Source organism: Grammomys surdaster, unplaced genomic scaffold, assembly GCF_004785775.1.
Source record: "Grammomys surdaster isolate TR1022 unplaced genomic scaffold, NIH_TR_1.0 125928, whole genome shotgun sequence".
NCBI classification, from domain to species: Eukaryota; Metazoa; Chordata; class Mammalia; order Rodentia; family Muridae; genus Grammomys; species Grammomys surdaster.
Window position 1 is genome coordinate 607,738 of NW_021620751.1, and position 24,371 is coordinate 632,108.

Consider the following 24,371-nt stretch of genomic DNA (forward strand, 5'->3'; position numbering starts at 1 on the left):
AGGGAGGGAGGGAGGGAGGGAGGGAGGGAGGGAGGGAGAGAGAGAGAATATCTGTCAGGATATTTCCTGGAGAAATTGTTTTGTAGCACATTTACTGAAATGTCTTGTGCCTACCCCTCTTCAAAGCAAGTTTAACACTTGAAGTTTAGCCATGCATGGAGTGAATACGTTTCCTAGGAAATTAAGTGCAGAAAGATACCTTCAGGCAACTATGATTAGATTTTACTTCTCTTCCAACATATAAACAAAGTTAGAACTTTCATACTCTCAAGTCACAGAGAGTAGCCTGTTTAAGCTTGGAAGTGGACAAGGGTAGGAAGGAGTGAACTAAAAGGCTTGGAAGGGATGTAGTCATAGGCTCATATGAGATAAATGCTCTAGCTTATAAATTTCATTATAAACATTAAACCCTGTTATTTCTCATTTCAATTTCCATAAACTGGGTCAATAAGCCAAAAAGCATCTATCAACATCATCTGTAACCTTGATGTGTTTGACTTGCCTTAGTCTCCACAAACTCCTAAAATTAAATCATAACACCTTCTAGGTTCTTGTTGATATTCATTACTGTAAGATCTCTCTCTCTCTCTCTCTCTCTCTCTCTCTCTCTCTCTCTCTCTCTGTGTGTGTGTGTGTGTGTGTGTGTGTGTACGAGAAAGAAGAAAGTCTTTATATAAATGAGGGAGGGAAAAAGAAGCGATAACTCAATGAAGATATCTAAGTAGTCAATAAGCCATATTAAAGGCACCAATCTAATTAGTCACTAAGGAAGTACAAAATAACCTCCTATGTAGCCATTAGTGTGAATAAAAATGTTTTACCTATATTTCATATTAATGAAGGTATGGAGTAACTTAGTTACCATTTGCTCATCAACAATTTAAATACTTCAAGTACTATTTTAAAATATCAACTACACAAATGAGTTACCTTAGGCTTCTATAATTCCATCCCTAAATATGTAGCCAAGAGAAAACCTGAATCTATACATTAAGAGACATATAATATGCAAAGTAATACTATTTCTATTGCTGACAACTAGCAGAAACTCAACCATATATCAACAGTACTCTTTATAAGTAAACTCTGAAGGAGTCATGCATTTTTGATGCTGTATATTATTGGTCCTCAAACTTTAATCGAAATTAAATTTAAATCTGCTATTGTTACATTTTAGACATTTGGGTATCATTTCCGCAATTTATGTTTTAGATGATCAGAATGGAATCTGAGAATTGTGTATCTAGAAAGTTAGTTGGCCTGCTTCTTGTAATGTAATAGAACAAATACATTTATACAAAGGACTAGCTTTCACATATGTATTGAGAAAAATGAAAATAAACTTCACAATATTCATAGTTTATAATTACAGGGCAAACAAAGTTACTTAATGTGAGACTCAAAAAGGTTACTGACTAGATGTTTGATGCAACTCAACTTTTGGTGTGCTGACAAAATGTACTTTGGATTTCATAATATGGTTATTTCCTAAATATTTATGAAGCTCAAATCTTGGATTTTGTACTTTTTCCTAAAATGTTCTGTTTTAAAAATTTATTAAAATAAAATTACAAAATATATTAATCTATATAATTATAAATCATTTAGAGTTAAAATGCTATTTATACATTATGCTGGATTGTTGGAGACTTCTAATCTGTAAATATATGTAATTATAAATATTGATTGATTAATTTATAGAATTATATATAATTGTCAATTCATATACATTTCAATCTGGTCTGGTATTACATGAATATCAATTATTTAAAAGCAGTTGAAAGATAAGTGAAAAGATTAAGAATGTCACAGTCTGACAGTGACTCAGGCATAGTGTACAACCTTTTCTTCAAAATATGTATCCAAGTGTCTATGAAGACTCCACCCATAGGAAAGAAAGAAAGTGGGTCAACAGAGTTGTTGAACTATGAAGAATAGAGTCTACCTACCAACACTGATTCAGATGAAGAAACTCGTGACTGAACATAAGACTTGGTGAAATCCCAGGGGAAGGCTGGGACTACAGAATTGCTGGGATTTTGCTACATTGTATTTATTAAATGCATCTGTTAATGATGAAAAATACGGGGGGCGGGGGAAGGTTATGTTCCTTTTCAACCTGTATTGCACTTTATTAACTGGAAAAAAGCCTACATTCCTGTTTAGGTCAATGACTCAGATCTCGGAGGCTTCTCTGCTCATTCTACTGTTCCTCGAGCAGTTATGGTCACATGATCATTTAGGCATTCAAAGTTAGATAAATCCCTTCCATCATTGTTACACGAAACCTGGAAATGATTTTTGGTCATTATTTTTCTGTCTTTGACTGGATTTCTAAACTAAACAATGGTTCATAGAAATGTAACTGTGAGGTTTTTTAGCCTCTTATACTGGGAAACGTTGAGACAGATTTGGTCCTCCATATCTGCTTTAAAGTTCGACTTGCATATCCTGAAATTAAAACATAAAATGGAGGAATTGTGGGGAGCCACGGCTTTGTGCTTGGCTGAGCTGCCTTGAGAGGCATGCGTCATAGGTTTTTCAGGTTAGAGTCTGTGGCTCCTGAGGCACAGTGTACCTTCAAGTTCCCAGTAACCAAGACACTTTTGTTTCTCTCTATGTTCCGTTAGTAGTCAAGGAAGCATGAAAACTTGGCAGGAAAATTGGTCTTTGACATCAGTCCTGCGTACCCTGTGTTGCTTGCAGACATCATTGTATCCTAGCACCTATGACTGTATTGATCCTGGAATTTTCCATTGTATTCTGTCTCTGATAATGGTATAAAAATTATGATTGCTCTCAAAGAAATTGGCACAGCCTCAGTTGTGCTGTGGATCCTACAGTCTGACGTAATTTAATTCTTTGTGGCTAAATCAGGTTACCATGACCTTGTAGACACACACAATGTGCAAGCTTTCTCTTCATCTTTTCGTCTCATTTATAATATGAAAGGATTGAATGAAAATCTTTCATATTCTTCTTGATCTTACAAGATCAATGTCTTTGCATTTGTGTGTGTGTGTGTGTGTGTGTGTGTATCTGTGTGTTTCTATATGTTTTTTTTATATGGTGGTGAGGGAGTGTGTGTGTGTGTGTGTGTGTGTGTGTAAAACAACAATTAAAGGAGAAAAACAAGAATTTGACAAAGGGAGGGAGGAGTATATAGGTGGCACTAGAGAGATAAAATGGAAGGTGGAAATGTAATTATATGCAAATATCAAAATAAATCAAAAGAAATGAAAACACAAAGAACAATGATTTTCACTTGCTACCTTGCAGTCATTTTTCCAGAATGAGGAAGGAAGCAGCTGAACAGGAAGATGTGTTTTCACTAGTCGAGGAGACTGCATGTTTTTCAGCATTTCAACACCTACAAGCATATACATTAACAAAGTGGATTATACATTTAGATTCTCACAGCTTCTTTCCAATTCAACCTGAGTCTTCTAATCATTAATGGATAAATAAAGTTCTTTTTTTCTTTTCTTTTGTTCTGATTTGTTGGCTAAATGAACCAACAGAATCATATCTTCCTAAAATCTCCGAGGATACAAACTGTAAAAAGTCATGGTTAAAAGGGCTCTTTCGTTCTTTGTAGGTACGAGGGCATGATGTTCTCCACATCTGTCTATAATACATTCCTTGTTTATAACACAAGACAGAGCAGAAAGAGCAGCTTTGAACCAGTCTCCAGGATTTCACTTCATCCTTCTAGTTCATTTACAATATGAAAAGATTGGATGAAAGTCTTTCATATTTCTTTGCTATCTTTCTCATGTTCAAACTCTATGATGGAATTATGACATAATATTCATTTCTATTTTTTTCAATGTTTTAAAAAATGCAAGTAAATGTATTTCCATTATATATATATATATATATTATATACAATATAATATATATATCATGTAATATGATGCACTAGCTAAATAGTAGATTTCCATATATAAAGGGATTTAAGATAGATCAAGATGTAGATGTTAACTTCGGGTAAATAGAGCCTAACCAAATTCTAACTTCTCCTCTAGACACTTAGGATTTCATAGTTCTTGTTCTTTCTGTATTATTGTTGTCCTTGACTCACTCACACATACTAAAAGGACATATATATTTATTTCTATAGTGAAAATGAATATTCTGATAAGCTACCATTTGTTATTCCAGGAATTATAAGCTCCATGAATGGTACTCGTCTGTAGATTGCATCCCGTTTACATTTCTCTGCATCCCCATTGTTATAGATCAGATCCAGTATTTCACTGATCCAAGTTGTTCCTAAGGGGAAAATGGAAGACACTAAATATCTCTGTTGAAAGTAACATGAGAAATCAAGTGAGGCAGAGGTGTTTGTAATAACTGAAACAAACAAATGAATAAACACACATGAAGTGTGTTTTTATTTCCACATTCTTTGTCCTACTTCAAAATGGTTTGTTTTAAATCAAAATATTCTAAAATGCATTTGATTTGGACCCTGCGGAGGATGAGCAGTGGGAATAGCCAACTTTAGTGAAATTATCAGCTCATATATTTTCTATCAATATTAAAAAAAATAGAGCTTAGATTTGAAGGAAATATCAGATAAAGATGGTCAACATATAATGAAGGTGTGAAAAGAGACCATAAGGAACTTTAACCAGGATGCTTCATACAATAGGGTCCATTTGACCTCAGTATAGTGATTCACTCTGGCAAGTATGATAGTATGTCTCACCAGTCCTGGAAAAAGTACCAAAATCATTTGAGAACATTGTATACTTAACTGCATATGTGGTTTGATTATCAGATGAGTGATATCTGTGCCTTTCAGTATTTCTATTGAAAAAAATTTGACAAATCAAAAAACTAACTCCTTAGTTGTTCTCATAATGACAACAGAAACACTGAAATATCCTATTTAATCTATGTTATAACATTTTAATGAATGGAATGATTGTCTACACTTTTTGATGGTTTCCAGATACTAGAAATGATACATATATATGGCAGTTTAGTTTCAACTAAACTCAATAATTTGTTGACTAACTTGGAAAATTAATTAAAATGAAAGTAAATGAAAGAAAGAAGAAAATTGGCCCAAACCACCTTCCTTTTTATACTAATATGTCATACAGTACATTCATTCAGTTCCTAAGAACCAGTAATCACATTAGGGTCATTTCATCTTGGCAGATCATAAAATGCTAAATTCTAGTTTATTTGTTTTTTTCCCCTTAGGAAATTAAGTAGAAATATGGAGAAAAGTTGCTATTAGAGTATTTATTAGTTAGGAAGTTTGACTGATTGTGGGTTCAAGTAAATTCATAGGATACCTACTGACATTTCAGAAGTGAATATGCAGGGATATAATCCCCAGCAAGCCACAAAGCTTTTGCAACACGTTAGAAAAATTCAGCTTAGCCTGGACAAATATCTGCAGGTAATCAAGTTCATGAGTATGGGTTATTGTCTAACTGTCTATAGTGAGTAAACTGAAAGTTCTTACCGGATTTGGGATAGGTGGAGATCAAAAGATCATCAGGTCGGGCTTCAAATGACTCTACTTGGGACCATTGCTCAGCAATGCTCCAAAAGAGAGGGATACCTTGAACATCCACTAATTCCCTCCTGAAGACATCCAGCTTGTTATCCATTTGGGGGTACTATATTTTAACAAAGGGTATCATCAATCAACTTTAAAATGTCACTAATTGGATAGTAATATCATTTCTCAAACTGTAGAGACATCAACTCAGCTTAAGTGTGTTACAATCAAAGGAAGAATGTAGGACCATGAAAGGACAGCATAGTTTCTGGTTGAGTACCACCTAGAGATGGCCAGAGACCCCCACAGGTTTCCCTGTAAGGGATAGCATATATTTCTCCATGCTCCTAGACTCTAGGCCTCTACTAGGCCCTGCACAGTTTGAGGGCATGACTAGAGGCCATGGAGCCTCAAGATAGATCCCCATATTAATGAGATACCTAAACGCCTGAGGGCTTAGCCAGTTATGCATTCCTTCCCAGACCCTCCTCCTTATAAAAGGTATTTAACCTCAGGCCTGTCCTGAGAGTACAGCGGTATAGTTTTCATCCATTTCTCACCATGAAAGTAAATATCTTAAGACCATAGCCTATTTCTCTTCTTTGCAACTTGCTGTGGGGAACAGTGGAGAAGGTTATCAATGACACGGAAAACCTCTCTATGCTTCCAACTACGGAGGTCACTAACTCAAGGAAGCTGACCTGTTAGGAGCCATAATAGGACAAGCTAATAATTAGCAGGTGATCATCCTGAAATGGCTTGCCATATATAATCTGTGACAAGTGAGGTCTTATCAGCAAGGCTCTTATCAGCAAGGCTGAAAGGGACTTATTTTAGGAAAGATTCTTGCTGTTAATATGCTTTTCCTATTCTTATTATTACTAAACAAATATGACCATCACTAAGCAATAGCACACCCCTTTGGAGCAGATCTCTGCAGATCCACGAAGATGTACTGTCTTGTGGTGATGCTATATAGACAAATAGATGACTTCTAAAGTCTTAATGATCATCCTATAAGAATTCCTAAAATTATATCAATGATTATTAAGAAGCTGTAAAGTTGAAGCTGCAACTCCAAGATATCAGAGATGTCAGAGCCATGGGATATCTGGCCTAGGAAAGCCACTAACAGTGAATGGAACCTGCCAAAGGGAAAGAAGTTTGTTGCAGTCAACAAAGATGAAAGGAATTGGAGATCTGAAGAGTGCTTTTACATCAGACATGGAGATGCAAAATGTAGAGTTTGCCTAGCTGGTTTATGGTCTTTGCTTTAGTCCAGTATTTCCTCACTATAAAGTTTTAGAATGGTAATATACTTCCTGTGTTGTTGGAGGTATATAATCACCTTTTAATTTTGATTTTATAGGAGATTGGAATTGAGTGTTTGGATGAATCTCAGAAGAGACTGAACTTTTGACACTTAACATTGTTGAGACTGCTATAGACTATGGGAACTTTTGAAGTTGGACAATACTTATTTTTCAATTATACTATGGCTAGGTGTGACCCCCTACCCCAAAGATCCATGTGTTTGAACAAGCCTATGGGGGCCAGAGAGTAGAATGTGGCAGTTTGAATATGCTTGGCCCAGGGAGTAAGTGACACTATTAGGAAGGGTGGCCTTGTTCAAGTAGGTGTGACTTATTGGAGGAAGTGTGTGTGTCACTGTGGGGGTGGGCCTTTGAGACTTTTCTTCCTGCTAGCTTCCTGGAAGCCAGTCTTCTCCTGTTTGACATCACAACCAAATGTAGAAGTCTAAGCTGATTCTCTAGGACCATGTCTGCTTGGATGATGTGTACTGCCGGGATGATAATGGACTGAACAGCTGAACCTATAGGTCAGCAACAGTTAAATGTTGTCTCTTATAAAAATTGCTTTGTTCATGGTGTCTCTTCTCAGCAATAAAAACCTTAATACAAGTACTTGTCAGAAGGATTCAAAGTCAGAAGTCTGAAGTCTGTAGATAAAATAACTAGCCCTCTGTACCCCTGGATTCTACATATTTCCTAGTTATTCACAGCTTTTCTAGTGCCCATGAGATACAATCAAGTGACAATTAAATTAAGGAATAGTGGTGAGAAAGTTGTTAGTTGATTTTGTCACTGTGTAAAACTATTACAGTACACTTAACCAAACTAAGATATCTTCAATGTCCTTGGAAAAGCTAGTGCAGTCATTTTGGAAATCTGTCTAGAATTTTTCCAAAGAACTGGAGACAGAACTTTCATATGACCCAGCGATACTGCAGGTGGACATTTATTCAATATCCTACTTCAGAGATATTTGCACATCCATATTTATTGTTGCTGTAGTCACAATATCTAATAAATGGAATCAATTTGGGTTTTCATCAACAGATGAATGCATGAGGAAAATGTGGTACATACATACAATGAAATATTACACAGCTATAAAGAAAAATAAAACTTAAAGGAAAGGGGATGGAACTGGGCAAAAATAAACTGAGTAATGCCACTTAGACCTTGAAAGATAAAACTATAAAACTCTTTCATACGCAGACCCCAACTTAAATTATTTTGTTTTGATTGCTTGATTTATTATGAGTCTAGGAAACTAGAAACAATCTTCTTAGACGCAGGGTCACATTAAAGTAGGAATAATAGCACATTAAAAGTAAAACAATTTCTTTCTTCAGAGATGTGAAGTTATTGTCATGCAGATCTTTCACTTGCTTGGTTAGATTAACACCAAGATACTTTATATTATTTGTGGCTATTGTTAAGGGTGTCATTTCCCTAATTTCTTTCTCTTCCTGTTTATCCTTCGAGTAGAGGAAGGCTATTGATTCGTTTGAGTTGATTTTATATCCAGCCACTTTGCTGAAGTTATTTATCAGGTTTATGAGTTCTCTGGTGGAAGTTTTGGGGTCACTAAAGTATACTATCATATCATCTGCAAATAGTGATATTTTGACTTCTTTATTTCCTATTTGTACTTCCTTTTGTTGTTTAATTGCTTTGGTTAGAACTTCCAGTACTATATTGAATAGGTAGGAAGAAAGTGGGCAGCCTTGTCTAGTCCCTGATTTTGGTGGGATTGCTTCAAGTTTCTCTCCAATTAGTTTGATGTTGGCTACTGGCTTGCTGCGTATTGCTTTTACTATGCTTAGGTTTGGGCCTTGGATTCCTGATCTATCCAGGACTTTTACCATGAAGGAATGTTGAATTTTGTCAAATAAATGTCCTCAAATTATTTTTATGTTGTTCTCATAACAACATTTTTGTTGGCAACAACATTTAATTAAAACACAGAAGCTTTTCATTAAAATCCAAGAAGTAGGTAGTCTCCCAGCAATCCTCTGCAGATAACTGAACTCCAGGAAGTCACACTTAGGCCTTTGCTATCGTTCACGGCTTTGCTTTTGAGCCTAGTCAACAAATGTAAATTTACAATAGTTAAATATAATTAAAAACAAGATTTTAAGAAAAAGTAAAAAAAAAAAAGTAATAGATGGAATATTTGGAGAATTAGAAGCTAAAGCATGAGTGAGAAATGAAGTATATGAGAAAACAGAAGGTAGAGCACTGGACTAACCCAAAATGCAGCATATGTAAAACTATATATAAGCATACTATACCACAAAATGTTTAAAAAATATTTAGGGGGAAATTAGAATATATGTGAACTGAAAAATAGGGACTCTGTAGTTATAGAGAACGGAAAAATTAAAGAGCAGTGAGGGTTATCTAAAACTAAGAATGTACAAAAAGCCTATGAAAACATTCATAGTGAATTAATGTCAAGATACAATTTTAACAAAAAGGAGCAGAAAAAGATTTTCTCTGCATGGTGAATAATGTTGCTTATAGGAAACAAGATATTGAATAAAACATTGCAGTGGAAGACATGGGATACATACCTATGATTTATTGGTCATGTCAGCCTCAGACAGCTCCATACAACAGAATTATGCCAATATTTCTAATAGTAGCCCCTGGTAGGTTTTTTGTTAACTTTTATTCTTCTATCATATATTCCATTCCAACTGGAGTTTCTTCTTTTTCCTTCCCTTCCAAGGCCACCCTAGCCCTAGTTCCTATCCCTGATTTACTCTTCCATTTCACTTCTAAAAAGGACATGCCTCCCAGGGATATCAACTAACCATGGTAACTAACTAAACATTGCTATGACACTAGGTCACTCCCCTTATATTAAGGCTGGACAAGGCAACCCAGTAGGCGAAAATGAGTCCCCAAAGCAGGCAAAAAAGTCAGAGAAAATCTTGTTCCCACTATTAGTAGTCCAAGAAATATAAATTGTTCAGAACTCCATAAAAACATATAGTGTAATTTTCAGTTTATACAAGGTTCTTATGGGTCGATTCCAACTATCCCATTTTAGCTAAGGAGGAAAACAACAATGAGAAAATTAAGCATTCTTTAGAAATCCTCCCCAAAGAACTTGCTCTCAACAAATGGGAGAATTTGATTTAGACCAAGATAGTGAAGGTTCTTAGTTTTAATGATTTTAAATTTGTATTATAAGTCTTGGAACAACAAATAATGCAAACTACTATAAGGGAAACTCAAAGTTATGCCAAGCCTCTTGACAAAAGAATAATAAATGTGAAGTGCTGTGAATTTTTCTTAAGAGTCTAGACAAGAATATGGTATCTCAAAGAGGTTGATTTTACTCATTATATTCCATAATAATGAGCTTCACATATATGAATTAAATACTGTATATTAAAGAGCATATGAAATAAATTAGAAAATGTAAGTCTACCTTCCTGATGATTTCTTCAAGTAATATCTTTGTTTTTCAATATCCATATAGTTTACTTGAGTATATAAAATGTAAGAATTCATCTGGCGTCATTTCCAAGTGAATATTGAAACATCATAAGATAGTTTAAGTACTGATCTTTGGACCTTGTAAAATACCTGTGCTTTGATCAGTATTTGATAATGACAGAATACAGAACAAGACTCCTAGATTCTCAAAAGTATGTTTTATAATTCTTAGATCTTTCAAATTTTATATATCAATTTAAGGTCCCATATTTTCAACGTCCACATCTTAAAAACTCAAGACAGCATATTTATGGAAGAGATACACCCAAGTTTACCTTACCTTTAAATCCTGGGAGCTTTAAATGAATTTACTCAGATCAGAGCCAAAAAATCCTTAAAGAATGATGCCCCTTGGTAGTACTCAACTTAACTTCAGAAAGAGGATAAGTTGTTTTAAGCTCCGGAAATGTTGAACAATGTTCAGTTCCCTAAGGCCACTTCCCTGTTTACCTACCTGAAAATGTCCTATGAGTATAAACTCCCCAAAGGAATAATTATAAGATCTTAGAAACACCTCAATGTTTTGCACATTGTGAACAGTTACTGTTAGTCACATATCAACTGACCAGTGGACTATGGTCTTCCCAACCTAGTGGTCAACTGTGTTAAACTTAAAGATATTTTGTGTGTAGACATCAAAGAGAATTTCCAAGTCACAACAATCAATACATGATTCTCTTAGACAGTGCTATATTGGTAGTACATAAATCCTTTGCATTGGACAAGTATTTAACCTAAACTAATAATGAAATAGGATGTTTAAGTCCTTCAGAGAGTGACACTGGAAGACCTGAGGAGGCAGGTGTGTTTGGTTCTTCCACAAACCAATGCTATTATCCAGAGCTTCATTTTTTCATAATAAGGAGAGAGAAAATGCTGTCTCTGTAATTGAATCAGGCACAAACCATTCAGGTATCAAAATAGCACACTTCATTGCCCCCTTTTTTGGTAACATTTTGTAATTATGGGTTCATTATTAATGATATATGTATTGATTATCTGTAGCAATAAAAGAAAGTGCTAGATAAAAAGTATTCTTTTTTTAATGTAACCACTCAATCTGTTTGAATACAACTTATATCCATTTACTTTTTCTGCCAAATGCTAACATTTGAGACAATTCCCATATGTGGATATCTGTCGCTCCGACATCCAGCTTATGGCACAGTGACAGATACTTTCATTCATCTGTCTATAATTAAAGGGTCTCAGCAAATTTCTCAGAGTTGATATGGCTGTGATAAAAAAGAACTGAGCCTTTTAAAAAATTACATAAAGCCTCTTTGGCATTAGGGAATGTAGATGTTACATGATAGGGCTAAGTGACTTTAAAGGAGTAACCCAGTTTGATGTTACATTGGAGGTGTGATGATTTTTAACTTCATGATAGCTAATAAATGCTGATAGCTGACAGATTACATTTCATTAAAGATACAAATGTGATTTCAGACCATTATTAGAACACTGGCTTCAAACTTTTAACTATACAAATTTTCATAAAGCTGAGAAAAACAATTGTGCCCTTATTTGAAAAAATAGTAGTTGTGTAGCATTTGCCCACAGGCAAAAATTTATGATTATTAACCAAAAACCTCCATTGATTTAGTACACTTGCTTTACTTTCTCATATTTTTACTTTAAAATACATCTAAACTCTTAAATTTAAAACATTCCCATGGCTACCATATGTAGGGTGGCATGTATATCTTTATCTGTCAGAAAGGTGCGTTCTGTGTAACCTTGTTACCATGGTGCTTTGATACTGAAGTAAATCCCACGAGAAAGAAATGAGTAGAAAGAATAGTGAATACATCCTTACAGTGACAGCGACAGGGAGGAACACTTAAACAATTAAACAATCTTATATAAGCATCTTTTAGAAAATAAGAAATCTCCTGAAACTCAAGAACAATCACCATAGTGACTTTTATACTCTATGACAAAAACAAAACAAAAGCAAACAAACAACAAAACTGTGTATGTAAAATATACCAAATAACCAAAATATTCTTGAGAGCAAGATGAACCAGCTCTCACTGGCAAGTGCATTGACTAGTATTAGCTCAGAGTTCTGAGAGTGATACAGAAGCCAGCTTGTCTTGATTACTCTTGTCTAGTTCTTGTTTTCCTGTTTCCAACCACAGTTCACAAAACTCAGCCTAGAAATGTCCTACATTTGAATATTCCCCTGGAATGAAGAGAAAAACTGAAAAGATGAAAACTAATACACTTTAATATCACTTTAATCTCTGTTCTACATTTGAATATTCCCCTGGAATGAAGAGAAACTCTGAAAAGATGAAAACTAATACACTTTGATATCACTTTATTCTTTAAGAACCTAAGATTTAGTAGAGAAGAGTACTTCAACACAACTTTCATTATTAATCTTTTGTCTTTGCAGATAGAAAATCTAGAATTAGGATTTCCAAATGTTTTCTTATTTTGTAGCAAAAAGAAAATACAAGAATATTTCAGGTTTTAGTCTATTGTTACTCAGTTGAATGTTTTGTCATTTAAACAACAGACATCATACATTACTTACCAAAGACTTCTTAATAAGAACTGGAGGTCTAGACTATGTTTTTTACAGAAGCTAATTTATGGAAGCCGTGTTCTCTGAGTTGTTTTAAGCAGCAGAGCCTGAACAGTAATGACTGGCTTAGAGCGGTTTACTACACTGTTCAAAGCCAGTTGCTGTTTTAAGTTTCAAAGGCTCAGGAGAAAGTGCCATGGATGTTTGCTATAATAGTAAGTAAAACAAAAAGAATAAAAGAATATATCTGTTCTGAACTTACTTCTCTGAAATAGTTATGATCAACAAGAAAGCCCTTTGTCTTCTTCACTCTAGGAACTCCTGAAAAGCAGAACACAGGTGCTGTTTCGCCACTCTCTGCCAAGGCAAGAGCATGCTCTCTATGAAGAAGAAATGGCAAAGGAAGAGCATCCAAGAAAACACGAAACAAATTCTACTCCTTAAATGGTGCTGTACTATCGCAAGACAAGTTGGAATATCTACCACCACTGCATCCCCTACGAGTGTAATAACATCTATTTCCAAATAATAGTAGCCAGAGAGTCTTTTACTTTTTCATATGATCAAAATATGATGGATAAAAATATGCTTCCTGATTTCTGTACCTAGGTTTCATGTCTGATCGCTGATGTGACTAAATAAGTTGAAATTAAAGCCTCCCATTTTGTTATATAGGAGATTATAATTAAATTTTCTTTTTCTCCTATATGACTATCACAAGCATGCATATTATTTAGTACAGGTGAAAGTAGTTTTCTTTTTCTTTTTTCTTTTTCCTTTTCAGTCTGCTTCAGAGAAAGCCTACCACAGTCCAAATCAGCATATCTCTATAAGGCCATAGAACAGCAAAGCACCTGAAGGCAGTTAAACATTTTTAAAGATCAGTGAAGTAAACAAGGAAAAGATATTCCAAGATTGCCGTCTCTTATGCCTTGTAGTCAGAAAGTGATCCAGAGCTTTTTAACAGGCTCCCATGTTTCCTTTCGACAGTAGCCTGAAGATTTATGTTCTAGTAAAATTGGATTATGACTTACTGCTTTTGGTCACAGGACAAATCTGAAACAAATGTATAAAGTCAAGGAATTCAGAGATAAATCGTATCCAGTTCATTTCACCGAGGTGCAAACGCCAATTAGCTTGGCCTCATTAGAATGAACCAGAAAAGTCAACAACCATAAGCTTGACTTCACATTCATTCTTCTCTCTGTCACCTCTCCTATCAAGTAGAAGCTGAAGGTACCAGGATCCTGGGATGTAATCCACAAGCATCATCCTCCCAGACAAAGAACCAACATGGAGAAAAGGGCTCTTTTTTTTTTTTTTTAATTTTTTTATTGGATGTTTTATTTACATTTCATATGTTGTCCCCTTACCCCATCCCCCACCCACCCAGGAACCCCCAATCCCCTCACACCTCCTCCTTCTTCTTTGTGGATGTAACCTCTATCTACCCCCCCACTCCCACCTCCCCACCCTCAAAACTCCCACCCCCTGGGGCGTCCAGCCTTCATGAGGTCAAGGATCTCATCTTCCACCTGTGCCCAGCAGGGCCCTCCACTCTTATATATTCAGCTAAGGCCCTGGATCCCTCCATAAGTGCTCCCAGGCTGGTGGTTTAGACCCTGGGAGCTGTGGTTGGTTGGTATTGTTGCTCTCCTCATGGGGCCACAAATCCCAGGCGGTGGTGGCGCAGGCCTTTAATCCCTGCACTTGGGAGGCAGAGACAGGCGGATTTCTTAGTTCGAGGCCAGCCTGATCTACAGAGTGAGTTCCAGGACAGCCAGGGCTACACAGAGAAAAGGGCTCTTAAATGAATACATTGGAGCACATTTAGAGAATTTTCAAAGCTGCTACTTTTTTTTTACTCTAATCACAATTCTCGTTTTTAAGCTATTCCAAATTTAACTAACGAAAAACATTTAAAATGTTTTATGAACATAATTGTACAGTTAGTAACTCATAAGGACCAAATTTATGAATTAGTAGAATCTATATCTCTGACATATGTATGTAAACACATTTGTAACACATGAGCAATATCACTATACATACAAAAAGCAGAAAAAAACACATGATTTCCAGTATACATGCCACAAAAACTATGGGTTTGGGAAAGGTTTTATCAGTCTTACACATGCTCTGGCAATACGAGACCTAAAGAGAAAGTATAGGTTCCCCCATTTCTTTTCTTACATATTGTATATATGTACAATATTAAGGGGTGAATTTTGGTTTTACCATACACAGGCTGTCCTGTCTAGCAGGGCGTTAAACAGGGTCCAGGGAGATCACCTAAGAGAGAATTAGGAAAAACGGGCAAACACATGGAACACGGCTTGTCTATAGACTGATCAAACCGTACTTTTTTTCACACAGGGGTTATATACACAGAAAGGCAGGATGTGGGGAAGGGGATGACGCAGGAGCATAGGTGTTCAGGGGGAGTACAGGTATCTTCCAGAACAGAGTGTCAGCTGGGTGAAGATTCAGGGGACAGATCACTATGACTCCGCCTATGATTCAATTGTCCTTATCTAAGTTGGTACTATCCACCAAGGCTACCTATCTGCAAGGTCTATGTATTCAGCCTGGCAATTTTTCACCAAAGCTGCTTGTTTACAATAGCTTCTAGGCATCTGTTTCAGTGTTTTTCCACAGGGACCCAAGACTTTGTGTTAGCAGGCATGTATGTCAGGCCTATTGCTGATTTTAGGTCTATGGCTGATTTTAGACATTCAGTGTATAAGCAGGGCTGCCCCTGACAACAGGCATCTTAAATAAGTCAAAACTAATAATGGTTAGAGGCTTTATTGTAAACACCCAAGAGATAAATTCAGTATTTCTGCAGGAAGTAAATGAAAGACGAAAAAGACACGGTGTTAGTTATGGCAGGAAGCTAAGAGGGACGTTCAGAAGCACTAGAACTTTTGAGAGCCCAGTTATTTCTGCAGGGCATCAAATACAGCTAATGCTTTATATTATGAATGCCTACTGAGCATTGGGAACACACACATGAGTTGAGAATCTATATGTTACCAAATATTTCTGACATACGTGCCTGAAATCAACTGGCTTCACAAAGACCATGTACATGGATAACCAGATGTTATTTATATATAAATATTTATATATTCATTTATATATAATACATATTATTATATATTAATATATAATGTATTATATATAAATCTATACACATTCATATATTTATTTTGTATAAATATATTATTATATAGTGTATAATTATATTACTGTTAATCTACATTTATAATACATTATAATAAACTAGTATACTAATATAATGATATAATATATTATAAATATGTTAGCTTATATATTATAATGTTATAATATATAAAATAATATATATAAATAAATATATAGTTATTTTATTAACAGCCATATGATTTTGCAGATGAATCTTTAGATATTATCTTGACGTGAGCTTATAATTCTTGGGGTTGTTTTACTTTCTTCATATAATTTTGCATATATTTGTCTCCAAACACAATCACACGGTAATCTAGTTTCCAGTTTCAAAGCACCTTGTTTGTTGATCTGTGTATCACAAATATAAATATATATATTGTAATGAATAAAAATGAACGAGTGAATGTTTAAGTATGTAGACATCAAATTATTTTTATTAGAAATCTTTGAACACTGTTAGAGGACAATGCTTATGTTATATATAAGAAAAATGTGAATTTGCTGTCAAGACAGTCAGAAATTACATTGACATAAAATTTAGAAAAAGCAGAATAAATTTAAACCATCAGACTTCAAAAGACTTTTATGTCTATTGAATTTACAACAAGAGAAAATAAAGGATAAATTGCAGACTACTCCAATTTCAGACACAAGGGAGTGTCTCAGAGCTCTGTTCTGAACTTCACAGCGCAGTCCTTCATCTGCTGCCTGTAGTGCTCATCAAATCTCTTTCTCAGGGCTTCCGGGAAGTGGTTCTTCCAGTCTCCTGTAATTCCTGTAATAAAACATAAAAATCAGAAGCATCAACTCTTGGAGCCATGTCAGGAGCCATAATGGAACAAGCTAATTATTACCAGATGATCATCCTGAAATGATTTGTTTGGATTATTATATAATCTTCAACAAAGTGAGTCCTCATACAGCAAGGCTGTGAGGAACTTATTTTAGGAAAGACCTGCTGTTAATATGCTTTTCCTACTATTATTATTATTATTATTATTATTATTAAACATATGTAACACTAACTAAGCAATAGCACACCCCTTTGAAGCAGATCACTGCAGATCCACGAAGATGTACTGTCTTGTAGTGATGCTATATAGACAAATAGATGACTTCTTTTCTTAATGATGATCCTATAAGAATTCCTAAAATTATATCATTGATTATTAAGCTCTTTTATAGTGGGACTGCTATTAAGTCCCTTTCTGAGAGTCAAAACTGCAATGAGAACTCTGACAGTCCCCCAAGTGTCATCAGTTAATTTCCCCTTGTGTCCCTGCCGCTACCCTCTCAGGACCGGGAGGCTCCCGTCAGAGCCAGAATTGTAAGATTTCTCTATCTGTATTTCTTTCTTTAATAATGTGAAAATTTCTCCTAATAGTTAATACCTCAATAGAATATTTAAGTATCATATTGTTTGATTTTTACAAAGATAAATTTTCTTTTTTGTCTTGAAAAAAGTTTCTATTGGCTCAGCCTTTTCTTCCGGTACTACTTTAGAGGAGCTTTCTTACGTTCTTTCGTAGATCAGGCCTTCTATGATGAGACTCATGGGACAATGACTATCAAATTATTGAATATCATACTTTTGCTGATAAATTTTCAAATACAGACTTATGCCTTTATATCCAATTACTTGCCTAACATTGCTACCTGGATGATATATATATATATATATATATATATATATATATATATATATCCCCAAACATCAGGTATACAAATCCATTATTGCTCACCAAGAAACGTTTCTATGTAAATGAAATGTTATTTCATTGTGTCTTGATATTATTGGTAATTATATTTATATTTGAATTCTTACTTTAGTCACTTAGTATTCAAAACTTTCTGTAATTTGTATAAAGAAAATATGACTGACTTTTCAGAACTTGTTTCTTCACCATAGAATGAGATAGTAAATCCATCTTCCTAGTCAGAAATCATAATCCATAAAGTTATTATGTGTGAGGCACACGGTATATACCCAAGACACACAGACCTCCTCAGTGACAGTCAGTACACTATGGTATCATTGCTAACGGTGAGGGCAGTGGACATTATGGTTTACACAATATGCTTTTCAAACAAGAAACAGAAATTCATTATTAGTATAAATGGTCTTGGATGTATTAAGAAATAGTGTTTAGTGCCTCTGAAAAATTGATAATTTCATAAGAGTGTTCAAGAAAAAAAATAGTTGTAAAGAAAACACATGTTATTTCTTGGGCAGGGTGAATAACCTTGAGTAGATTTTTGCCCATGTCATGGATGCTTAGACCTTTTAATGGAAAACCACATGACTGTCTTCTCACCCTTTCTCATGAAAGGCGATACTTTTTGATTCATCGTTTCCTCTGGCATCATTGTATAGTTGGTGGTTGGATTGTTCTTCATCTCCTGAAATGAAGTGTGTTGGATGATTTTGTCCACAAGCTCTGCTGAGAGCTTCCTCTCCAGGAATTCTATCAGCTTCATAACTTCTCTTCTGATATCCTATGGAGAAACAAAGAGATTTTAAAACCAAAATGGCAAAAGTTGGTGAACAAGTATTAGGCTAAATATGAAAGAACATTATTTTGTATCTTGTTAGAATTAAATGTGTAATGAAGAAAACAAATTTTCTTAAACAATCCGTCCTCATCCAAAGATAGATGCAGGAGACATTTCAGAAGCTATTAGGCTCAAATGAGATGAGTTGTTAAATTTTAAATTTTACAACTAGTAAAATGGTTCTTTCAAATTGTTTCATTTCTGTGTCTTTATTTTTACATAGACTCGTGTGTGTGTGTGTGTGTGTGTGTGCGCGCACACATGTGTGTGTGTGTGTCTTTGTGTGTCTGTGTGTGTCTGTGTCTGTGTTTCTGTGTTGTCAAGCTTGCATATATGTGAACATACATGCAGATAAGTGTGCACGCACTTGTATTCGAGTGTGTGAAAGCCAGAAATGCCTACCAGTATAACTTCCTCTATTGCTCTACAGTTTCTGTTACTGAGGCAGGAGTCTCAGTCAAACCAGAGCTAACACCATGTGTGTTTGCCTCTGCCATCCCCTGTTTCCATAGCACTAGGATCAGAGGCAGGTTTGCATACCTACTTGGTTTAGCTTAAATGTTGAGGATGCTGGGGATCTGAACTGCATCCTCCACCTTGCATAGCTTGACTTTATCCACAGACACATCTACTTGGCCTGTTTTTATTTATTTTTCATTCTTTTTGAGGAAAGTCTTGCTATTCTGCTCAAACATAGTGTGAACTCCAAATTGCCTGTCTAGCTTCATAAGTGCTAAAATTAGGGGTATAGGCTACCCTGCCTAGCATTGTGCATATATGATATATGCAGAATGAATTTTATATATACACATTTTAATATATGTTTTATAAAACATGTAAACTCTCAGAATACAGTGTGCGGTGAAAGATCGAGTTTGGTGACCATGTGTGTATGTTATTATTATGTTTCTTATTTTTTATGAATTCAAGGTTGTTTTTTGCAAATTTTATCTTTAGAAAAGTTTTAACACAAGGATTTTAAATGAATTTGTTCCTTAACCAATTTTATTTACTAAAATCAAGTCTGAGTCAATCAAACTAGGATATTGTGTTTTTCCTTTTTAGCTTGATAACTGGTTGCTGTTAAGTTTCCAGTGATAATATTGCATCCAAAAAATTGTCAGATGCTAAGAGAATCTTAAGAATTACTAAAACGTTCATTATGCCTTCCATTTCTTACCTCTTTCATATCCTCATAGAACATAAATAAAACACGTGAATTCTTACTCTTTTCCCACCAAGCTTTTACATGATCATACCAGGAACCATATGGAACTGAAATTAGAAGAAACAAGTGTAAAGATATTATGTTATCATTTTACAAGCTTAACATAGGTATTTAAATTGTTAATAAAAGGCAAAATTGATCATAGGATTAGAGCTAATAGGTCAGTTACACTTATTGAAAAGAGTTCTGTGTGGCAACAATACAAAAATTGTTGAATAATTTCCTCCTCAGGAACATATTTTTAGGTTTATCATCATGACATGTATTAGAAAAAAGATGAGAAACCAACTCAATTTAGAGCAATGAGACCATGCTTCAAACTGGTGTGTGTGTGTGTGTGTGTGTGTGTGTGTATGTGTGTGTGTGTGTGTATGCATATGTTTGTGTTGCTGTGTTCACCTGTGTACTTGTGCCTGTGTATGTGAGTCTATGTGTTTGTGTGTATCTGTGTGCTTCTGTGTGAGTCAGAGACCAGGAGAGAGAGGGAGAGAAAAGGCAAGATAGAAAGAGGCGGGGGGGAGGAGATACACAGTGGGAGAGAGAGAAAGGGGAGAGAGAGAAAAAGAAGAGGGGGTGAAGATATAAAGGGGGTGAGAGAAAAGGGAGAGAAAGAAAGAGGGGGGAGAGAGAGACAGAGAGAGAGAGAGAGAGAGAGAGAGAGAGAGAGAGAGGGAGGGAGGGAGGGAGGAGAGAGATTAGTAATATTTGAGCATTTACTAAAAGACTAGAATTTAGGATGTGAAAGATGTTCTCATAGGGACAATTTATTTGGAGATAATGTGATGTAACCAATGTTGTAACCTTTTCTTCATTTCCTTACAAAACAGCTTTATCAAGTCCAAAGCTAACAGAACAGTGCAAACATGTTCCGTGTCACCACTAGACTTGCCATTGACCTTGTTTCATACTATAATCAAAGATACTTTCAGAAAAGTTCACAATGTTATTAATAATGATTTAATACATTTTTAAAGCATACAAATTATTTAATTTAAAGATAATACTAACACTCTCGAAGCATATATGTTCTTCATGACACAAGTCACAAGGATCAAATGAGTAATATTATCTTCTATGGTTATAAAATATTTTTCTTCAATTATCCTTATTTATACAGTTCACCTGACTTATTGAATGAAACTCAAACTATTCTTTGCCCCTTCATTTTCGAACATACTCAGTTGCTTTAGTCAAAATTTTAATGGAATTGTAGAGTTTCCATAGTATATGCTCAAGAAACTTTTTACTTTTCAGTGAAATCAAAATTAAAATGCTCACTCTACATGCCTAGAAGTATAAGCAAGAGTTTTACGGGTATTCAGAAAGACTGAAAGTTTCTACATGTGACTTCATTTAATGCCTTGTCATTTTATTTGGAAAGGAATGACAGATACTTTTGTACTTCATCTATTTTTTGTTCAATAGTGTTGAAAAAACATGTTCTAAAACATGTTTTTTAAATATGAAAATATATGTTAGAGAAGGGACATACTAACTCTAAGACTTATAGAGCAGAAATTGCCACCCCTGCTGTCACAAGTAAGTCAATGCATTTACTTCTTGGCATTAAATGGAATGCCTAGAGTCTCTGATTTTCTGTCATCTTCATATACACAAGCTTACTATCAATCTAAGCATCAGTGTTTCAGGTTTCTATAATATTATATCTGTTAGAAACCTTATATTGATATCTCTTTGTATTATATTTGTTTATATATATTCATATCACCTTATATTTCTGTTTACATATATTAACCTGTTGTGTATATTTATATATTTACATTATCTTTCTGTGTGTATGAGGTTATATTCTATTTTATTATATTATATTTCAGTTCATATATTATATTATGCTTCTGTTTGTATACATTATACTTATTTTATATTAATTCTGTTTATTTATTTATTTATTTATTTTGCACAAAATAGCATTTGTATTCTCCTGCTTTGAAAATCCAAAGAATTTAAGGTGCTCTTACCTTGTCCTTGCATAAAGTTCTCCACAAATTCAGAAAAAGATTCAGGATTTGGATAACTACTTATCATCAGCATAAAGTAGTAATAAGAAACAACGACATCTTTGGCATTCCGGCAAAGATAGATCATCTAGAAGATGAAATAAGTTATTAAATCACAGACTGAACAATCTACCATGTTGTCATCATGTCTGAAACATTCGTGTTTCCAACAACTAACATAATGTAAATTCATTGTGGAAAAATATAAAAGTATAAACATCATATAGGAAAAAATACTCTTGATATCTTAAGTTGAAGCAGCGTTTCCTCAGTGTCCTGGTGGCCTTTAGTCTGACACTTCAAAGAAACCTGTTAAATAGCCTGAGGTGACAACATCATGACGTTTTCACTGACAAAAAGAAAATTGAGTTACCCAGATTTTCCCCAATTTTATAAATAAAGTAGTGAAATTTAAGTTGATTCAAGTATATAGCAGAACTGACAGTAAATCAATACAAATACCAAGTTGACAGATCACTCAGTACAGAGTACAGTTTTCTGTTCTTTAGACTCTATTACAATTTGGATACTAAGGCAAAAATGCCCTGTAGTATCCTAGCTTGCAGTTACAAAAAAAAAAAAAAATCAAATTTACATAGTCATCCTTAAATCCTTATCTCAAAGTTTTCTATTTTTTTTTAATCTAGGTTCCTTTTGATACCCCTTTCATTGTTTGATAATAAAATGACTACTCCTTCCCCCAAGGAAGGTTTCTTTACTTATATGCAGTAAATAAATATCAGTGGATCAGCAAATTGTGAAGATGCTCTTTCTAGAGTTATCACTGTAAAATTCTATCCTCCAAAAGCCCAGTCTTTTTTTATGCAGATTTTTCTCCCCACTTAAGAAGTGAGAGAGCATGTAGTCTCTTTCAGGTCTGATAGTCAAGGCTACTGGTGAGATTTCCAGAAGTCTGCCAGCCCATGTTTGCATTCTTTCCTTCAGCTTTCAAGCCCTTAATCAGTGACATCAAGGAGTTCTGCCCTTAACACTCTACAACTAAGAGGCTAAGGTTAAAATCTCTAGCTTGTTTATGTGCTTACAGGTTTTTTTGGCTTTTTGTTGTTTTCTTTTTTTTAAGATACTTCTGCTTATTCTTTGAAGACTCATTCTCATGTTTAAGGGCTTTTTAAAAACTTTCAAAAGATGTTATTTTTACCAAAGTTGTTATTAAACATAGTAAACCTTTAAAACTTCTCATTCTCTCAAGTTCTTTTTGCTAACTGAATGGAAACATACACACCATTGTGACCATACACTTACTTCTTACTTTTCGTCCTTTGCCCACACCATTACTGTGTTTCAGGAGTGTTCCTTGAATCTCCACACATTGTCTGGAGACTGTCTCTCTTCCCTCTCTTGGAGACAGTGTGAGCTCTTATTTGTAACCCCTAATTTCTATGATCTCACATTAGGAGATATTATGAAATATCCATATGTTTCACTGAACATTCTTTTTAATGCATTGAGAGAGCATCTGCCTCTTTCCTGGAGTTGCTACTTTTTAATGTAATTGTCACTAGGATTCCTAGTCCATGCACAGTTAAATATAATTACTACTTCCTACCCTTGAGAGAGTGCTACTCCCTTAGCCCATGCTTCTCCTTCTGACGGCTTTATTTCTGAGATTTTGGTCATTCATTTGTTTCAACTAACAATTTGAACATGAGCCACCTTTGCTAACCCTTACACTGCTGGCTCTTTTTTACCTTCTATGCATTTTTATTATCTATATTCACGGTTCATCTAATTCACTAAATTATTGTATTTATCCATGATTAGTTCATTTTAAATTCAGACTTCAACTTTTGTCACCAAATTTTGAATTTTGCCATCTCACTTAAAGTTCCATTTTGAAAGCTTATACTGTGTCAAGGTGTTTTTCTCCATTAAAGATCTGCTCCTCCTTGTTCTTCATACATTACTCCAAATGCCTCCCTGTAAACCACACCACAAATTCAAACTCCTTGTCCTTGAATAATTTCTTATTCATTTTCTTGCTTTTTAAAAATCACTTTCTTTACCATGCCACTTATTCTTTCTGATCCACTACTCCAAACATACTTTTACAAAATATTCTCCACTGCCTTTTTTGATGGATCAATAAATCAATCTGCGAATAATCCAAAGGTAAATCCATTCGGTTATATCTGTTTCTTTGATGACCTCTCAGGCATAAAAAAGTATGTAATAAAAAGCTAACTATTAATTTCAGTGGAACAGTATCACCCTACAACATTTCTCACAAGGAAAGGAATGGCTCTATCAAAACTCTTACCAACCATAGTGATGAGATATTTTAAAAAACTACATAACCATGAGAGAGCTTCTCTACAGGAAATCACACAGGAAGATGTATATTTAATGATACTTCAGTTGAAAATAAAAAGGTACTTAAACCTTTGAGGTTGGAGACTTAGATATTTAGAAAGTGTCAAATATATATATATATATATATATATATATATATATATATATATATATA

At 34.6% G+C, this 24,371-nt stretch overlaps 2 protein-coding genes across 2 annotated transcripts in view; both read right to left on the reverse strand.

Moving 5' to 3' along the window:
* Positions 1-5,633, reverse strand: part of LOC114608629 (sulfotransferase 1 family member D1) — an 11,732-nt gene extending 6,099 nt beyond the window's left edge. The window contains exons 1-3 of the mRNA XM_028752641.1: positions 5,486-5,633; positions 4,150-4,275; positions 3,273-3,370 (exon numbers count right to left, since the gene is read on the reverse strand). Of these exons, the coding sequence (XP_028608474.1) occupies positions 3,273-3,370; positions 4,150-4,275; positions 5,486-5,633 (372 nt within the window). The remainder of the gene's footprint in view (positions 1-3,272; positions 3,371-4,149; positions 4,276-5,485) is intronic.
* Positions 5,634-16,491: 10,858 nt separating this feature from the next.
* LOC114608627 (estrogen sulfotransferase, testis isoform) overlaps positions 16,492-24,371 on the reverse strand; it is a 16,414-nt gene continuing 8,534 nt past the window's right edge. The window contains exons 6-9 of the mRNA XM_028752639.1: positions 21,848-21,974; positions 19,821-19,915; positions 18,403-18,583; positions 16,492-16,862 (exon numbers count right to left, since the gene is read on the reverse strand). Of these exons, the coding sequence (XP_028608472.1) occupies positions 16,750-16,862; positions 18,403-18,583; positions 19,821-19,915; positions 21,848-21,974 (516 nt within the window). The 3' untranslated portion in view covers positions 16,492-16,749. The remainder of the gene's footprint in view (positions 16,863-18,402; positions 18,584-19,820; positions 19,916-21,847; positions 21,975-24,371) is intronic.